This window comes from Lycium ferocissimum, chromosome 4 (assembly GCF_029784015.1).
Source record: "Lycium ferocissimum isolate CSIRO_LF1 chromosome 4, AGI_CSIRO_Lferr_CH_V1, whole genome shotgun sequence".
In the NCBI taxonomy this organism is placed as follows: Eukaryota; Viridiplantae; Streptophyta; class Magnoliopsida; order Solanales; family Solanaceae; genus Lycium; species Lycium ferocissimum.
Window position 1 is genome coordinate 36,501,742 of NC_081345.1, and position 17,154 is coordinate 36,518,895.

A 17,154-nucleotide genomic window follows, 5' to 3' on the forward strand; every position below is an offset into this window, starting at 1 on the left:
TAAAAAAATGCTAGTTATAGGACAGTATGGGCCTTTCTATGTGAAATAATGAGTAATTCAGTGAGATTTGTGTGTTTTTGTATGTGTATTTTGGGTGGTGATTTTTGTAGGGAAGCCCTATGGGTCAATGAGCTTTTGTTTTCAAGGGAGAATGCAATGAATTAATTAAAAGTTTGTGGGGATGGGGAAAGGAATGTGTTATTTTGTTGTTTTCTTGTTTTGTTTTGTTGAATATATGAGTTGGCTATTACCTTAGGGTGTCTTATCCTTTTGAGTTCTTTGATATTTGTTCTTTAGGATAGTTACATTTGACCAATTATGGAGAAGAGCATTTATTTTGTTGTTTTCTTGTTTTGTTTTGTTGAGTGATTCAGTGTCAATTAGTAAAGTAATTTAAGAAAATTTATGGCTAGTGATTCAGTGTCAATTAGTAAAGTAATTTAAGAAAAACTTCTTATGTCCTTGAGGTGAAAGGGGGGATGTTTTTGCTAAGAGATTAGAAAGAACCAAATAGTTTGGTATAACATATTTTGGAAATTTAAATATATTTCTAATAATATTGGGTTTAAATGTTATTAACTATGAGGTATTTCTTTAAAAAACAAAATTGAGTTTATAGAAGAAAGAAGATCCCGCTGATAGCAAATGTCATGTCATGAGATCCTCACCATTGATGATATTACGATTTAAATTGTAATCTCTTAACTTTTAAATGGCCAAGTCTAGATATATTGATATTCATTACTACAAATTCAAGTTAGGTATTCTTAAACTGTAATTAGTAAAATTTGAGATATTTCTCAAGATAACGACAATGTTTGCAACTCTTTTGAGATAATCTTTTATTATGAGCTTTCAAAAATATCTCTTAAAATTGGTAAATCATTTATCAAAAAAAAAAAATTGGGGGGGGGGGGAGAGAGGGGGGGATTACAAGTCAGGGAATCGAACCCTCATCAATAAGGTGAAAGTTCAGGTAGTCAACAACTGAGCTACTAAGATTCCCCTGGTAAATCATTTTCATTGTTTACATTGCGATTTAAATTGTAATCCGTTAACTGTTAAATAATCAATGCTAGACATTTCGAGATCTATTATTCCTAATTTAGGATAAGTCTTCTCAAACTGTAATTACTACAATAGAGATATTTCTCAAGATAACTACAATGTTTGCACCTCTCTTTAGGTAATCTTTTACTATGAGCTTTGAAAAACATCTCTTCTTTATTGGGGTCAATTTAGGTATCTCGCATCGCAGTTTATACCGCGAAAGATTTTATTTTATAATTCAAGCAAAGTTATTTGATCCATCAGTGTATAAAGGATATATATTTAATTACAGTTACGTAATTCTATTTCTAGAAAATCTTAATTCATACCTACTAAATCATTTAGCAAAAAGAATTGTCTTCTTCTAAGAGAGAGAGAGAGAGAAGGGAAGGTCGAATTGAACACAAGATTAATTTTGGTTTCCAAATTCCTTTATCAATTTCTTGACTCTTGCTTAATTTCTTGTTTTGAAAATATTTTCTTTTTCGTATCAAAAGATGCTCATGAGTATTGATAGTGGAAAACCAAAAAGGGTGATAAAAAAACGTGGAAAGAAAGGTGAAATAACGTGGAAAAGGTTAGAAAGTGGAAAAGGGAGTTATTTATCATGAGTTTTTGATGGAGACAAGTGAAAAATCAATGGATATGGAGGGACACTTTGGGTGTGAGTACAAGTGTCCATGGCAGCTGGCCAATTATAGTGCCAAAGACTTGGCAATAGTGAAACTGCATTACTAGACAAAAAAAAACAAAAAAACAAAAAAACAAAAAAGAAGTGCAAACGATGAACTGTAACTTATTTCGCAAGTTACTCACAGTTGGGTCCATAGCTCAGTGGTAGAGCATTTGACTGCAGATCAAGAGGTCACCGGTTCGAACCCGGTTGGGCCCTTTTTAAAAAAAAAAATAATTATTTTTATAGGCTATTTCTGTAATCTTGGAGCCAGATATAATTTCTCCAAAACGACCTGATACTGAAGACCTTTTTAAAAAAAAAAAAATTATTTTCTTCAGTATCAGGTCGTTTTGGAGAAATTATATCTGGCTCCAAGATTACAGAAATAGCCTATAAAAATAAATTAAACAACAGAAATAATAAGCTTAAAAATAAAACAAAATAACTTTCTTAAGTTCTGGTGTTTTACCAAGAATAATAAGAAGAAACGTCCTCCAGTAGGTGATTTAACTGATGGGGCTAAATTTGAGCGTTAATCTTATCATTTTAGTACAATCCTAACGGAACATCCAATGCTATGTTATAATCTCGCTGAAAAAATTGCCTGGATCAAGGAAAACTGGCGTATTTGGGCTAAATTAACAAAAACTTTTCTTTCTCTTATCATGATTGTATCTAACCCACTGAAAAAGTTTACTTATTGTGTTTGATTAAGAAAAAAGTTTATGAGCTAACTTGGACTATAGAAACTACTTAAATTTGTTCAAATTTAACTTTGCTTGCACAGTTTTATTTGCCAAGTATTTTAGCAGCACAAGGTATTGGGTTAATCTTTACAAGACGATGTAGATATAGATTTATGGCTGTTACAATTTACTTTCTACTTTGCCTTTTTTCTCTCATAAGATTCTTGTACAATAGAAAAAAAAACGTTATTCAGGACAACTGCTGATAAACTGGATAACTGAACAGCAACTTAATCTTAAAATATCAGAACAAACAAGTCTTTTATATTTTAACTTTTTCAATAATTTAGTCACAAAGGTGTTAACTACTCATTATTCGTCACGTAGAAGATTAAAAAATTCTGTGTCAGGCCATTATGTTACAACTGTTATGGTTTCATCAAACTACTAGAGAATAAACAAATTAAAATTATTTTTTTACTAATAATAAAATAGGATAAGCCAGTTAGCCTATCAACAAAAGTTGTCTAGTGTTTTTGGGACAGTTCTTAATGCATAGTTGTATGTACATTGCATTTGCCTTTGGCATTACCTTTTTAATATTTTTTTTAGAAAATTTATCTTCTCTGTTTGACCTGCATAAATGGAAATCTTTCTTGTAGTTTCTGTATTGGATCTGTTAAAAGAAAATGACCAGATGCATGTACATATATAAAGGTTCACAAAGATTGCTTCACATTATAGATTTGTGCCTCCCAAAGAATTGTAACCATCTTAATGATTTTTTTTTTTTTTAATTGTTGTTAACATTATTTATTGGACAATTATTGGTGATGGAAAATTTAAGCAAACCTAAACATAGTTCTTAAAGGAAAACATTCAGTAAAGTAGAATCAATCACAAGAAAACTGAACGTGAAGCAGCTGTGTTGCTTCATAAGTTAGAAATGAAAGCAATAAACATAATTGCATCTGGGCTTATTCACATGATCCCTGTCTTATTACTTTTTCATTTCACACTCTACTTTATTGTTCCATTTTTCTTTAAAAGTGGGGTATCTGTTAAATTTTTTTTTTTTTTTTTAAAATGATGGTAGCCTGGCCAACTTACATGCACCTCGACTGTTACATCAAGCACCTGCTATTTCCCATAACACAATACGGAGTAACTCTATCCACCAAGGCTTAGGGAAATAGTAAGTCACCTAGCATTTTTAGAGATTATAACTTTAGTCTCCCGTGATTTTCACATACTCCATTGACCGCTAGGCTACATACTTGGATGCCGTGTATGATTAATTCAAGCATGTTAAAGTATGGGCAGGATAACTAATCCCCACCGAAATGAACTTAAGCATATCCACAAGCCTGGAGAAACTTCACCAAAGCAAAGAAAAGTACCATATACTCAACTAAAAAGTCATGTTGTTATTGCATAGCAAATCAAACAGTTCATTTCATAAAAGCAATAATATTACATTAAGCTAAAGATCACAGAGGAAAACTTCTCACTACAGCTTTGGCAACATCAATGACTATGCTACAAAGGGCAGAAATCTCAAACATGAAACAACCTTAAGAACTAAATTGAACCAAAGGACCTTCCCCTTGTATAAATTCAACAGTTTATACTGATACCACCCATGCTGAAAGAAGCAAGAAGCTTTTGATCAACATCAACACGCAGACAAACAAATAAGCTTAAACAGACATATGAAAATAACTGAAGCTTGGATTTAACCAAAATTGTAACACATAACAATAGTCTTAACTTATTTATCAGATAACTACACATTCTATAAGCAGCATGGCTAATATTTGAGGGTATATCTTCCTCCTCTTCTGTTACACCATGCTGCCTAGCTTTCAACCTCTACAACGTATGGTAACCAGAAATACCATGACGAAGAGTTGTAAGCAATAAAAATGCAGACCAATTATATTGGGATCTTCCAGCTATATCTATAAAGCCCCAACTGACTATATACGTTTGACCAATCTCCTGGCTAGTACCAAATTGGAATATCTTGCTTCGGTGTGGTATCACATCCAATGCCAGGCAGATTTCCGGTGTAATCGGGGGACTGTAAGTTGAACGGAGGCCCAAACATGAAATGAAAATTGTCACTTGAATTTAGGGCCTTACATTGATCAACAAGATTGCCTTGTGGCAGCATAGAATGACTTGCAGAAACATTAATGTCTTTGAAGATATTCCCCTCCATCATCCCTTGGCCGTGTAGGTAATTGTCCTGGTCAACCCGAGATTGTTGATGAGGCTGACCTTTGGTCAGTGCAACATTCGCCGTATTTTGGCTTTTGTTTCCTTGTACATTACTATCATAGAATGACATCAGGTCATCAATCATCCTTTGCCCATCTTCAGGAACTCCTACTCCAAATAGATCAAAGGGAGGTGGACTTGGATTAACAGGCATGGCAGCTGACTTTGACTGGACATATTGTTGAGGAAAGACAACTGGCTTGACTTCATTGACATGAAAGTTTGAAACTCCAAAATGAGAAGTATTTCTAAAAGGGCAAGCTAATTGATGATTGTCTCTCGCAGATCTGTCCTGAAAACCATGGCGAAGTTCACTGTAAGGACATTGAAGACACTCACATGTATAGGTCTTTTGATCCATCGTAACAATCTGTTCATTGGATTGCTTCCTCTTCCTGGTGAAATCTAAGCTGGTGATCATTTCATCCTTGATTGGATGAGACTGTTGTTGCGAAGGCAGCCTCTCATTGAATCTCTCAACACCGACATTCAACAAACCGAGATGGTGTGGTTTTTGCTCTTGAACATCAAAGTTAGACTCTTCTTGAGCACCTCCAACATCGTACTCACTGCTGTCATTCAACATGAAATTTCCACTACTAGCAGCTGAGGACAAAGGTGGACATCGATCAGGGTATAGTTCTCGAGCCAAAGCTTCCTCCTGATCGATGATAGCAAGCCAAGTCACACTTTCTTTGGCTGTCATCTTATCCTGCAAGCACTTCGACTGTCTTACAAGTTTGCGGATTTTAGCAATATCAGGGAATATGTGCTTGATCACCGCTGTGAGGACACCAACCTTCCACGCCTTCTTCAGATCATGAGGCTTTTTATAAGGCGGAGGACCTTGGTCCTTCTGCAAACCCAATTGAGGCCACCAATCCTCCTGGCCCGTAGGCCACCACGGGGGTGAAACGCCTTTCTCCAATGGAAATCTTCTCTGAGGAGGATCACAGTGCTGCATCAAAGCTGATAATAATGAACCCAGGGTCGTATCTTGCAGCTCCTGCAAGGTGTGAGGGGTCGGACCAACGGGATTCAATACCTCATTATTGCCCGGGAAAGCATGATCAGCTTGGTATTTGGCTATGGCCGCTGGGCCATTGCGATCAAACCTCACTTTATCCTTCCACCACTCCCTAAGATTATCAGATGCCCCACCGACCGGCTTGCCTTTCTCCGGAATGATACCATAAACAAAACCCTGAGCTTCACATACTTCCATCATTTTCAACATGTACTTCAAGATCCCATCCTGTGCCCTCGACATCTTCTTCCTCCTCGCCTGCTCCTGCGACTGGCGGCGTTTCGTAGAATCAGTATCTTCCTTCCCCTGATGACTCATTTCTTTCAGCCTTTTCAGCTTCATCTTGTCCCTCCACACTCTCTTCTCAAGCTCATCCACATCAATATCCTCGTCACTATAATCATCATCCATCGCCGGCTCCGGCTCAGCGCGTGGGGCAGCCACTTCCACTTCCTTTAGCGGAGCAGGAAAGAAATCAAGATCCCCACAGAATCCCATTTCCTCAAACATCATCATCTTGACAAGAACAACACTCCTCCAAAAAGTAAACCAAGTAAAAAATTTCAAGAAATCTGAACAGAATTAGCAGCTAATACCCAAAACTTCACAGATTATCCTGTCCTCTCTTGAATATTCATCTATCGAAATCAACTAAATTACGTGATATTTGATCCTGCAAATACATTTACAAGGAATATAAGAAAATCTCTTTGACAAGTTCCAGAAATGAATAACACAAAAAAATTATTGACATGGGAAGAAAAAGGGTGGCCTTTTGGACTGAGGTCTGATCAAAATAAGCATAGATTTTTGCACATGTGAGAGAAAGCCAAGAAAAATTGACATGTTTTCATTTTTCCAGATCTAAAACATCAATATTCATGTAACAGAAATCTGAAAAATACAAAAAATAAAATAAAAAATGAAAGGAAGTTAGGCTGTTTGGTATAAAAAATCTTGTTAAACTTACCCAACTGTTTGGTGGTAAATAGCTGAATACAGCATGCTGCTAATGTTCACATATTAGATTGATCAGTTGATTATAACAATTAAAAGAACGTATATACAACTAATAAAGAATCAGGAACACAGAAAAAATCCAATCTTGAAGAAAAAGCACATATCTTTATAACAGAACTCCACTAAAGATCACTAATTAACAAAAGCAAATAGTAGTATTTGTAAAGATGACAGATAAGGGAAATATTACTATGTTCTGTTAGGAAGAAGAGTACCTGAAATTATGATTTCTTTTTGTTCTTTCAAAAGTCTATTCAACTCTTTCTCTACTTGGAGAATAATTTAGACTGTAGATGCAAGCAGGGGAGAAAGACAAGTAAGAAATAGAGAGGAAGAGAGGACGGTTATACAACTTTAATAGTGAATGTGAATATATTTACTCCCTCCAAGGAAATAAAATATTAACTCCCCTCCATTTTAATTTAGACATTATTATTATTTTGAAATGTTTTAAATTTTGACACTTTTATTTTTAGTACCGTCAAATCTCTCTATAACAACATCGTGAGCTCCGAATCTTTTGTTGCAAATGACTGTTATACACCTGTAAGAACGTTCACATTTAAATAATATGTCGCTATTATGGGCAAAAATAGATGCAGAAAATTTAATTTTTCATTTTTAATTGTCAAATTCTAAGCTAATCACACTTTGTATAACGAATGGAAATCTTTTAATGATGAAAATATATATTCAAATAATATTTTTTATATAAAGGTTGTATTAAAATATCAAAATATTTGGTCAAAATTTCTAGAATTATTATTGATAATCTTAGAGATTCTATTTCTATAAAGATGATTAATCATTATATTACTAACAAAAAAAAAAAAGATAGTTGTTATAAAGGGGTAATTTTATAAAGAGTGTACAGTTATAAAGATATTAGTTGTTGTTATAGGTAAAAAGTTGTTTTAGAGAGGTAAAATATAACATAAAAAATCGATTCCGAAGAAAAACATGAGTACTGTTATAGCAATGTGTTGTTATATGAGGATGTCGTTATGAGAAGTCTAACCGTATACGATTTTGTTTATACATTGTGTCTCTGTGTATAAATAGCAAAAAAATCCAACAAAGCGGTGTCTTATGATATATACAAAGTAAAATATTTCGACAAAGCGATGTCCTATAATATGTACATAGTAAAAAAACTTCGACGAAGTGGTGTCCTGTAATATGGCTTCCCCTGAGGTGGCTCAGCCCCTGAATATAGAGTTACACTATGATTCTAAAACATGTAAAAATTAATTAATCAATTAGAAATGCAAGACAAAAGGTTTAAAATTCATTAAGATTTTATAAATATTATTATTTAATTAAAACTAAACTTTATCAATCACTTTGAGCAAGTTAATATGATTTGTGATAAAATATTTTGTGTGAATACAGAAATTCAGGCTTTTGAGCTTTGAGGGTGCATTCTCCTTGATGCATGAATAAGTACGAAAATAGGGAGTAATTTTATGTGTGTGAAACAGTGAGTAATTATGATTAATTTGGTGGAAGTTGCTTTCAGGAACCAAGAGGTCATGATGGAGGACCTTTCTTTTCAAGTGAGAATGCAATGAATTGAAGTTGTGGCCATTGGTAAAAGGATGTGTTACTTTGTTGTTATCTTATTTTCTTGACGAATTTAAGGTAATTTACCTTTGGTTGTCTATCTTTTGAGTTCTCTTGGTATATTTGGTCCATGTGGATAATACTATAGTTACATTTGACCAATTATGGGATCAACCTAAATTATAAGTATTGATTAGACGAATACACCCTCATTTTTCGTTGTTTTTAACCTAATTTATACCTACATACACGTGCAACTTCATGATTTTTCAAATGCAAAAATTTCTACTACTCCCTCCGTTTCATATTAGTTGTCAAGGTTACTTGAAATACTTGTCATTTTACAGTACCTAGATGATATTAAATATTTTAATCCCATTTTATTCTTAATATTAAGTATTCTTGAAAATAACTCATATTAATAAGAGTGCAATTTATTGAATAGATATAAGGGTAAAGTAGTAAGAATACACTTTTTATTTATGATTCCTTAAAGGCGTGCAAATGGAAAATGTGACAACTAATATAGGACAGATAGAGTAACAACGTCTGTGCATGCCTTAAGAAACCTTAATTGTAAGAGCTTTTGTATACCGTATTATTTATCTCTCCTTAATTTAAACGTTTCATTTAATTGGTATTCTATTAACTGAAATAGTAAAGATAGATTTGAGAAAAGTAATAAATGACCTCTTATTTTTCTAAAACATTAATTAAAAAAAAAATTGCAAAACGACTAACATTTGAAAGTAGATCTTTCAAAAGATAGAATTGTATGCCACCGTATCTTCTTGGTTAATAAGAAGGTAACTAAAGGAAAATATGCTATTTAATTTCACTAGTTATCGATACGATCACATGTATATAAAATACTAATTGAAAAAGACTTTAGCCTATATCATACAAAAAAAAAAAAAAAAAAAAAAAAAAAAGGGTTCCCATATTTCCTAGAAGATGATATTATTCTCTTCAGAAATCTTCTATCGAATTTTTGCACACAAGAAAAATGAAATTTTACAAAGAAAGGAAAAGAGAGAGTCTATCCCTGTAATGTAAGATAAAAAGAAAAAAGACCATTAAAAGAATTTCTTAAAGAGTTGGGTCTCGAAAAGATAACAAATTTATGTACATATCTAATCGATTTATTTTTAATTTGACCATAAATTCGAATAGAATTACATGGATGATTCAAGTCCAATCTCCCAGTGACTAGTGTAATGAATTGTATTATAATGTTGAACAAAAGAGGTGGAACAAAAAGGTGAAAGAGTAACAAAGGGAAAAAGTTAGAAATGAAAAGGGGGTTATTATTATCAAGTGTTTGATAAGAGAAATGTTTGACAGAGACAAGTTCTAGTGGATGGACATGAGTGGAAGTGGCCTATAATTAGTAGTTCCATTTGACACAGCAATAGTGAAAGTGCATATGATAGTCATGTTAATTGGCAAATCTCAATTTGCTGACAGGAAAATGAATAATGACATACTGTAAAATACTTCAATCAATTGCTTTCAATTGAAATAAATGAATCGTTTTACCTCTCACTGGGATTCGAATCCAAATGAGATTCATACCATCTAACAGGAAAAAGAAAAAAAACAACAAAAGAAACTCATAGGATTTTCAAGAAATTTTTCGATTCTTCTGAAAATATTAATTACTGCTCAAATAAATTAATTGGCCGAACACAAACTACTTATCATAATTTTATTTTATTTTTGCAAAACATTTTTTAAAATAAGCTAATTGAGAAGCTTTACTAACCAAGCTATAAGTTAAGTAAACAACTTTATGACCCTTCGAATTTCGATATGTATAAAATACCCCTTTGTGAAAAAGCCAGCCATCAAATCTAAAAATATCATTTCGGAATTGAATAAAAAGCCGATTTGCCCTAATTTTGCAAGGTGCATCTAATCGGGCGCAAGGGGGGTAATATGATTCTGAAATAATTGATTCACCCCTTAGAGGTCGTTTGGTTTTGGACATATCGTTTCATGTGCGGTAATGTTTTTAGGATGATTAATGTTGAACACCACCTTTATTGTTGTTTCTTTCAGTTATATACGTATTAATAATATATGAATTAGTTATGAGGGAATTTAGTTATTATTTTATGGAGGTATTAGTTATACAGGATTTAGTTATTCATGTATTAACTATCCCACCTCTTACCCTGCATAAAATAATACATAGATTCCCTCATAACTTATACATGTATTAGTTATGCGGGTTTCTAAATCGGAAACCAAACACCGTACTAATTTTATACATGAATAATTCACCTCATAACTAATGGGATACCAAACACAAAAGGCGATTTTAATTTAAATTGGATTTTCTTATTACCCCGGCGTCTATATTTCCGCTATATTTGATTTTAATAGATGAATAACTTACTCCTAACCGGCTATCAAGCGACCCCTTAGTGAATTAATTGTGTTACTTAACACCAAGAAATATTGTCTTTTCTGAAAATGAGGTAGTAATAAAAATATAAAATCAGTTGAGTACAATGGGGAGCATCTAGACAATTATAGATTTTCTGGTCTTTAGAGAATCTAATAAGGACGTAAAAGTTTATGAACAGGACTTATAAGCTGTTATTTTCACTTCCCAAAGATACATGCATCTAGAAACAGAGTTCAATAATATAATTTTAATGTTCCAGCTTCCATTTTAGTTATCCAATAGCATAGCATAATAGCATATGTATGTAAAATTGCACTTTGAATTTGTACATTTTCAACAAACTTGAGCTTGAAGAAGTAAAATTTCAGCTATGTGAACAAGCATAACATTTCCTACATAGCTTATAGCAGTGGAAGAGACAATATATACTGATTCAAACGTCCAAACCACCAGTTTTGTTTTTTTAGTGCTCCGTATTTAATATTTGAAATTCGCTAACACGAATACATTTTGAGTTTAAGTTTTGTACACTTTCAGTCACAAAATTATTTACACCATCAGGTAAACTAAAGAATAATTATGGTAACCTTTAGTGTAAATGCCATTAAAAAAGAGACGCCGATTATCGGAGAATCGAACTAAGCTTTTGTTGGGCAAAAAGAGTAACTCTAGAGCTAAAAGCAGCATTTCCGCGGCATTTTTTTGCGCGGAGTGCCCTTCGTTTGGGGTGGTCTTTAAATTTTGCCCCTCATATTTGAAATCTTTAAAATTTGCCCTTCGCCTAACACCCATGGTTCCGAGTTCGAACCCACGCCAATCAAAATTTTAAAAAAAAAAATTCGCAAGGCAAGTTTAAATTTCGCTATGCCTTTAACCCGACATACTTTTGTTAAGGAATTACCAAAGTTATGGGACCGATACTTATACCTTGTCGTGCGTACTTGGCATAAGTATGCGTGTCCGCATAACTTTGATAATTCCTTCACAAAGTATGCCGGTCCGCATAAAAGTTTGCGCGTTAAAAGTATGCCCCACCGCATAATCTTTGCGAAGGAATTATCAAAGTTATGCGGACCGAAATACTTATGCCTTATGGGCGTATTTAGTATAAGTATGCGGTCCGGCATAACTTTGATAATTCCTTCACAAAGTTATCCGTCCGCATAAAAAAAGTTTGCCCATTAAAGTATGCCCCCACCGCATAACTTTGAAGGAATTATCAAAGTTATGCGGGACCCGCATACTTATGCCAAGTCCGCCCATAAGCGTACGAGTATGCCGGTCGGCGATAAATGTGTAATTCCTTAACAAGTTGTATGTTGTTGCGATAGCGAAAAATTTAAACCGCCTTGCGAATTTTTTTTAAAATTTTGACCGCGTGCGTAGTTCGAACCCCGGAACCTATGGGTGTTATAAAGCAAAAATTTAAACATTTCAAATATGAAGGGCAAAATTTAAAGACCACCCCAAAAGAAGGGCAATTCTGCGAATTGCCCTTTCCGCGGCTCCACCCACGAATATTAAGTTCACTTTCTAGCCTTCTTTGTCACTTATAAAAAGTTGGATCTTTCAAGAATTTTTAACATTATAAAAAATTCTTTAGCGCAGTAAAATACTGCGCTAAAGCACTTAACGGCTCCGTCTCCGTGAACTGCTTTAGCGCAGTATTTTACTGTGCTAAAGGTAGTTTTGTAACTTTTTTTTTGTTAGGGTATTTTGGTTCATTTGGTTTTTTATTGAGTCATTTTGGTTCCGGACTCCAAAGGGAGTAATATGATTCTGAAATAATTGATTCACCCCTTAGGGGTCGTTTGGTAGCTGGTTAGAGTTATACATGTATTAATAATATATGAATTAGTTATGAGGGAATTTATTTATTATTTTATGGAGATATTAGTTATGCAGGGTTTAGTTATTCATGTATTAACTATCCCACCTCTTGCCCTGCATAAAATAATTCATAGATTCCCTCATAACTTATACATGTATTAGTTATGCGGGTTTCTAAATCGGAAACCAAACACCGTACTAATTTTATACATAAATAATTCACCTCATAACTAGCTACCAAACACAGTATTACTTATGCAGGATTTTAATACATGAATAACTTACTCCTAACCAGCTATCAAGCGACCCCTTATTGAATTAATCGTGTTACTTAACACCAAGAAATATTGTCTTTTCTGAAAATGAGGTAGTAATAAAAATATAAAATCAGTTGAGTACAATGGGGAGCATCTAGACAAATATAGATTTTCTGGTCTTTAGAGAATCTAATAAGGACGTAAAAGTTTATGAACAGGACTTATAAGCTGTTATTTTCACTTCCCAAAGATACATGCATCTAGGAACAGAGTTCAATAATAGAATTTTAATGTTCCAGCTTCCATTTTAGTTATCCAATAGCATAGCATAATAGCATATGTATGTAAAATTGCACTTTGAATTTGTACATTTTCAACAAACTTGAGCTTGAAGAAGTAAAATTTCAGCTATGTGAACAAGCATAACATTTCCTACATAGCTTATAGCAGTGGAAGAGACGATATATACTGATTCAAACGTCCAAACCACCGGTTTTGTTTTTTTAGTGCTCCGTATTTAATATTTGAAATTCGCCAACACGAATTCATTTTGAGTTTAAATTTTGTGCACTTTCAGTCTACAAAATTATTTACACCATCAGGTAAACTAAAGAATAATTATGGTAACCTTTAGTGTAAATGCCATTAAAAAAGAGACGCTAATTATCGGAGAATCGAACTCAGCTTTTGTTGAGCAAAAAGAGTAACTCTAGAACTAAAAGCAGCATCTCCACGGCTCCACCCACGAATATTAAGTTCACTTTCTAACCTTCTTTATCACTTATAAAAAGTTGGATCTTTCAAGAATTTTTAACATTATATTATAGGGAAATCTACATAGTGTAGAGAACATTAAGCCTTATTTACATTTAGTAGCTATACTTTGCCAAAATTATCTCATAACTAAATCTTGTATGTCAATTACATGATTCAAGATAGTAAAATTATATTGTATTTAGAATAAAACTATTTTCTTTCTATTTTCTCACAATTTGCTCCCATTTTCCTTCATTTTCTCTCTCTCTACCCCACGAAGTATACTTTTTTCTTTCTTCCACACTATCCTTAGCAAGAAAATCAACATTAAAAAGCTTCCATTATCAACATCTGCAACGCACTACTATCAAAGCACATACTATTTTCTGTCTACTTTGGTTAGTAGTAACTACATAGCAGAGTAGATAAGGTAAAAATTACATAAATCTCACTTTTTTTTTTTTTTGAAATTTTCAAGAACCCCATAAATGGAAACTCATTCATCCAGATCTCTTTATTTTATTTTATTTTATTTTTTACTAAATTTTCATATATACACATTTTTGACCCCCTATTGTGTATTTAGATATAAAGGCTTTTATGTTTTTTTGTGATGCAGACCAAAAAAAAAAAAAAATGTTGTCTTTGTAAGCTGGAAAAAAATATCTTTTTTAATTTTTCTTTTTTTTTTTTGTTGAAAAATACAAAAAAGTTTGAATCTTTCTTAGCTGATGTTATCTTTTTATCAAATTTTTGAGGTTGGTAAATACTAGCTACTCTCTCTCCCTTTTTCTCAGATCTGCCGAGATCATCGGAGCATTTATATTCATTATTTTTGAGTTTTTTGGTTAATTTTTTAGATTGTATTCATTTTATTATTTCGTATTCAGTTTTTTTGAGTGTTTTTGTTAATTTTTAGTGTATCTATGTTTTCATGTATTACTCGCTGCCTTCACTAAAAAAAAAAAATTGTATGCAACAAGTTGAATACAATATTTTTTGTATTTATGTTATTTGAATACCACTGATTTTTAAATACGATAAAGTGAATACAATGTAAAAGTAGCTATAGATGAATACAACTGAATTGAATACATTTGACATGAATATAGCTGAGCTGAATACACACGACTTGAATACAGAGAAAAAGAATTTTTGAAATTTTTTTATTCGCCGTATTCATGAATACTTTTTATGAATACAGCCATTTTTCGAATACAAATGTTTTTAAACCGTAGAAATTACGCAATGTAAATATTGAAACCGTATGGCAAATTTTTTAACCCCCAAAGTGTAGTCATTTATGTAAAATTCCCTATATTATATTCTTGATTTACACCAAAATCCCCTTAAAGATGCCAAATGCTTCTCTCTTTTTTTCCTCTCATTTTTTATACTTAAATTGATAAAATATAAAAAACATGAACCTTTTTGGCATTTGTTTAACATATAAAGGAAGGTAAATACCACGCACAATGTTTACACAAATTATATAAATTTACTATAATTAAGTGTAGGGTGAGAATACATGTTAATTAACTATGGCTAAGTACTAAAAGTCTATGTACAAAGTTATAAACATATGCATTACATCTATCGCCACAAAGTGTGACTAAAATTTTTTCAATAATTAATTTTACGGAGTAAGATATTGGATGGATAGGAGACTTTTAGTTAAAATAGTTGGATTTAGTATTTTCAATCTTTTGGCTTAAAATTAAATGCCGTGGTATTAAAAAGTGGCCAAAGATATCACTTTTCCACTTGAGTGACCCTTTTCGTAAAATACCAAAAGATAAAATAGCTTTTTTGATTTAAAAAAATTGTTCAACTATTTCTAGTACTTCAATAACCCTTGAAAGCAAATGAACTCCATGGTCAAACTATTTTGAGTATGATGTTAGCCTGAATAATTTTCATACTTCCTTAAAAAAGTGGATTCATACATTTGATTTTTGGCCTATTCCTTCTTCAACTAACACCTGTAATCCCATGATATCAGTATAAACTTTGCAGAAGCTTCACGTAAGCCACCATTTCATAACAAGCTAATAGTATTGAAAAATATACTTTGGCCGCTAGTCAAGCGTAAATGTGCGTTTTGCCCACCTAAAGCTTTTCCAATGAAATTGTGCCACCTTTCACCAATGTCAGCATATGCCACATGCCAAAAGAACAATAGTAGGCAAAAGTGAATATCAAATAAAGAGAATATGCTACCTCCCACATGCATAAATATCTGACAATTTTGTCCACTAAAATTCAAACAAATTAAAAAAATTTCTTTAATATTTTGTTATTCCTTGAAATTTGCAACCGAAACCTAATAGCTCTCAATCCATCTTGTTGATCATCAGGCCAGGCCACTACGTGCGACACTTCACGTGGTTTTTAAGGATGTTTTGCAAGTAAATTAGTTCTAGCTTGCAATGGACAAACTTAAAATTAAATAACTTCATAGACGTTGGAATTTAAACGTGATTCATGAATTCATACATGTATTGCTTGTTGACAATCAAGAGGAATTGAGGGAATAAGTGTACAAACTAAAATTTCCGGGGCAAAAATGTCTCGATTCTTATACTAGAGGGGGTTACAATATACTTTTAACTATTTTCTCTGATTCACAGAAGTACGTAGTTAAGAAATATTAAATTATATTGTGACCCAGCAAAAGAACAAAAACTTCATTCAGTCCCCACCGCCCCACCTGGGGAAAAGAAAAAACCGTAGGGATGGTGGGCCTCCATTTTGCGGGAAATTTGCAGATTTGTCCACAAAGACACCCAGATCTTATTCCTGTTCTGCTTTACTACTCTCTTTTCCCTCCTTACGGTTTTCGTAATACAATTTCAAAATATTCCCTACTTTTAAATGCGAATCTGATTATTACATTGGGAGCAGTTTGATGGTCCGGTTAGAGTTATATAAGTATTAAAAATGCAGATATTAGTTATGTATGATTTAATTACGTAAAAATTAGTTATGTAGAGTTTAATTATATGAGATTTAGTTGTGTATAGTTACATAGGAGTTTGATTTATTTGGAAGCGAAATGACAACCGAACTTAATATTTCAGTACGCTGAATTCTATACAAAGCAACTAAACAGCTACTATTAAACATGATGTTAATACTAGTTTTAATATACGGATAACTCCCTTGCAAACTATCAACCAAACGATCCCTTAGTATCTTGATTTTGAAAAAAAAAAAAAAAATTAAAATTAATACCCCTCACACTCTAATTTTGATGGTATAATTTGACTTAAAATGAAATTTTATGAGATTTTAAAAATAAAATTACTATCTTAAGTATGTCGCCGACTGCTACTAAGAACCTAACTTTTCACTTAGATGACACACAGGAATGTATTTTTTTTTCTAATTGAATGAACAAAAGCGAGTTATAAACAAAAAACCCCTTTCTATTCAATATCTCTATGGGGGGAACCCGTAGGAAGGGGGACGATTTTTCAAAAATAAAAACACAAATCTTTGAATTGCATATCGAAAACGAACCACTTCTATTCTCGACTATAGAATTTAAATATAGGATCTTAAAACATGACATAATATCTTTTATTGCAATA

The 17,154-nt window shown here is 32.7% G+C and overlaps 1 protein-coding gene and 1 non-coding gene across 3 annotated transcripts; one reads left to right on the plus strand and one right to left on the minus strand.

The window, feature by feature from the left end:
- The first annotated feature begins 1,870 nt into the window (after window positions 1-1,870).
- TRNAC-GCA (transfer RNA cysteine (anticodon GCA)) lies at window positions 1,871-1,942 on the plus strand. The gene has a single exon. It is a non-coding gene; the product is annotated as a tRNA-Cys (tRNA).
- A 2,183-nt stretch (window positions 1,943-4,125) lies between these two features.
- Window positions 4,126-7,108, minus strand: LOC132052650 (ETHYLENE INSENSITIVE 3-like 1 protein). Of its 2 annotated transcripts, none has more exons than XM_059444286.1 (2): window positions 6,958-7,108; window positions 4,126-6,395 (listed from the first exon to the last, which is right to left on the minus strand). In XM_059444286.1, the coding sequence occupies exon 2, from the start codon at window positions 6,236-6,238 to the stop codon at window positions 4,418-4,420; it is 1,821 nt and encodes a 606-aa protein (XP_059300269.1). In that variant the 5' UTR covers window positions 6,239-6,395; window positions 6,958-7,108; the 3' UTR covers window positions 4,126-4,417. The 2 variants fall into 2 exon arrangements, with proteins under 2 accessions (XP_059300269.1, XP_059300270.1); XM_059444287.1 differs by lacking the exon at window positions 6,958-7,108 and adding an exon at window positions 6,693-6,912.
- Between the last annotated feature and the right edge of the window lie 10,046 nt (window positions 7,109-17,154).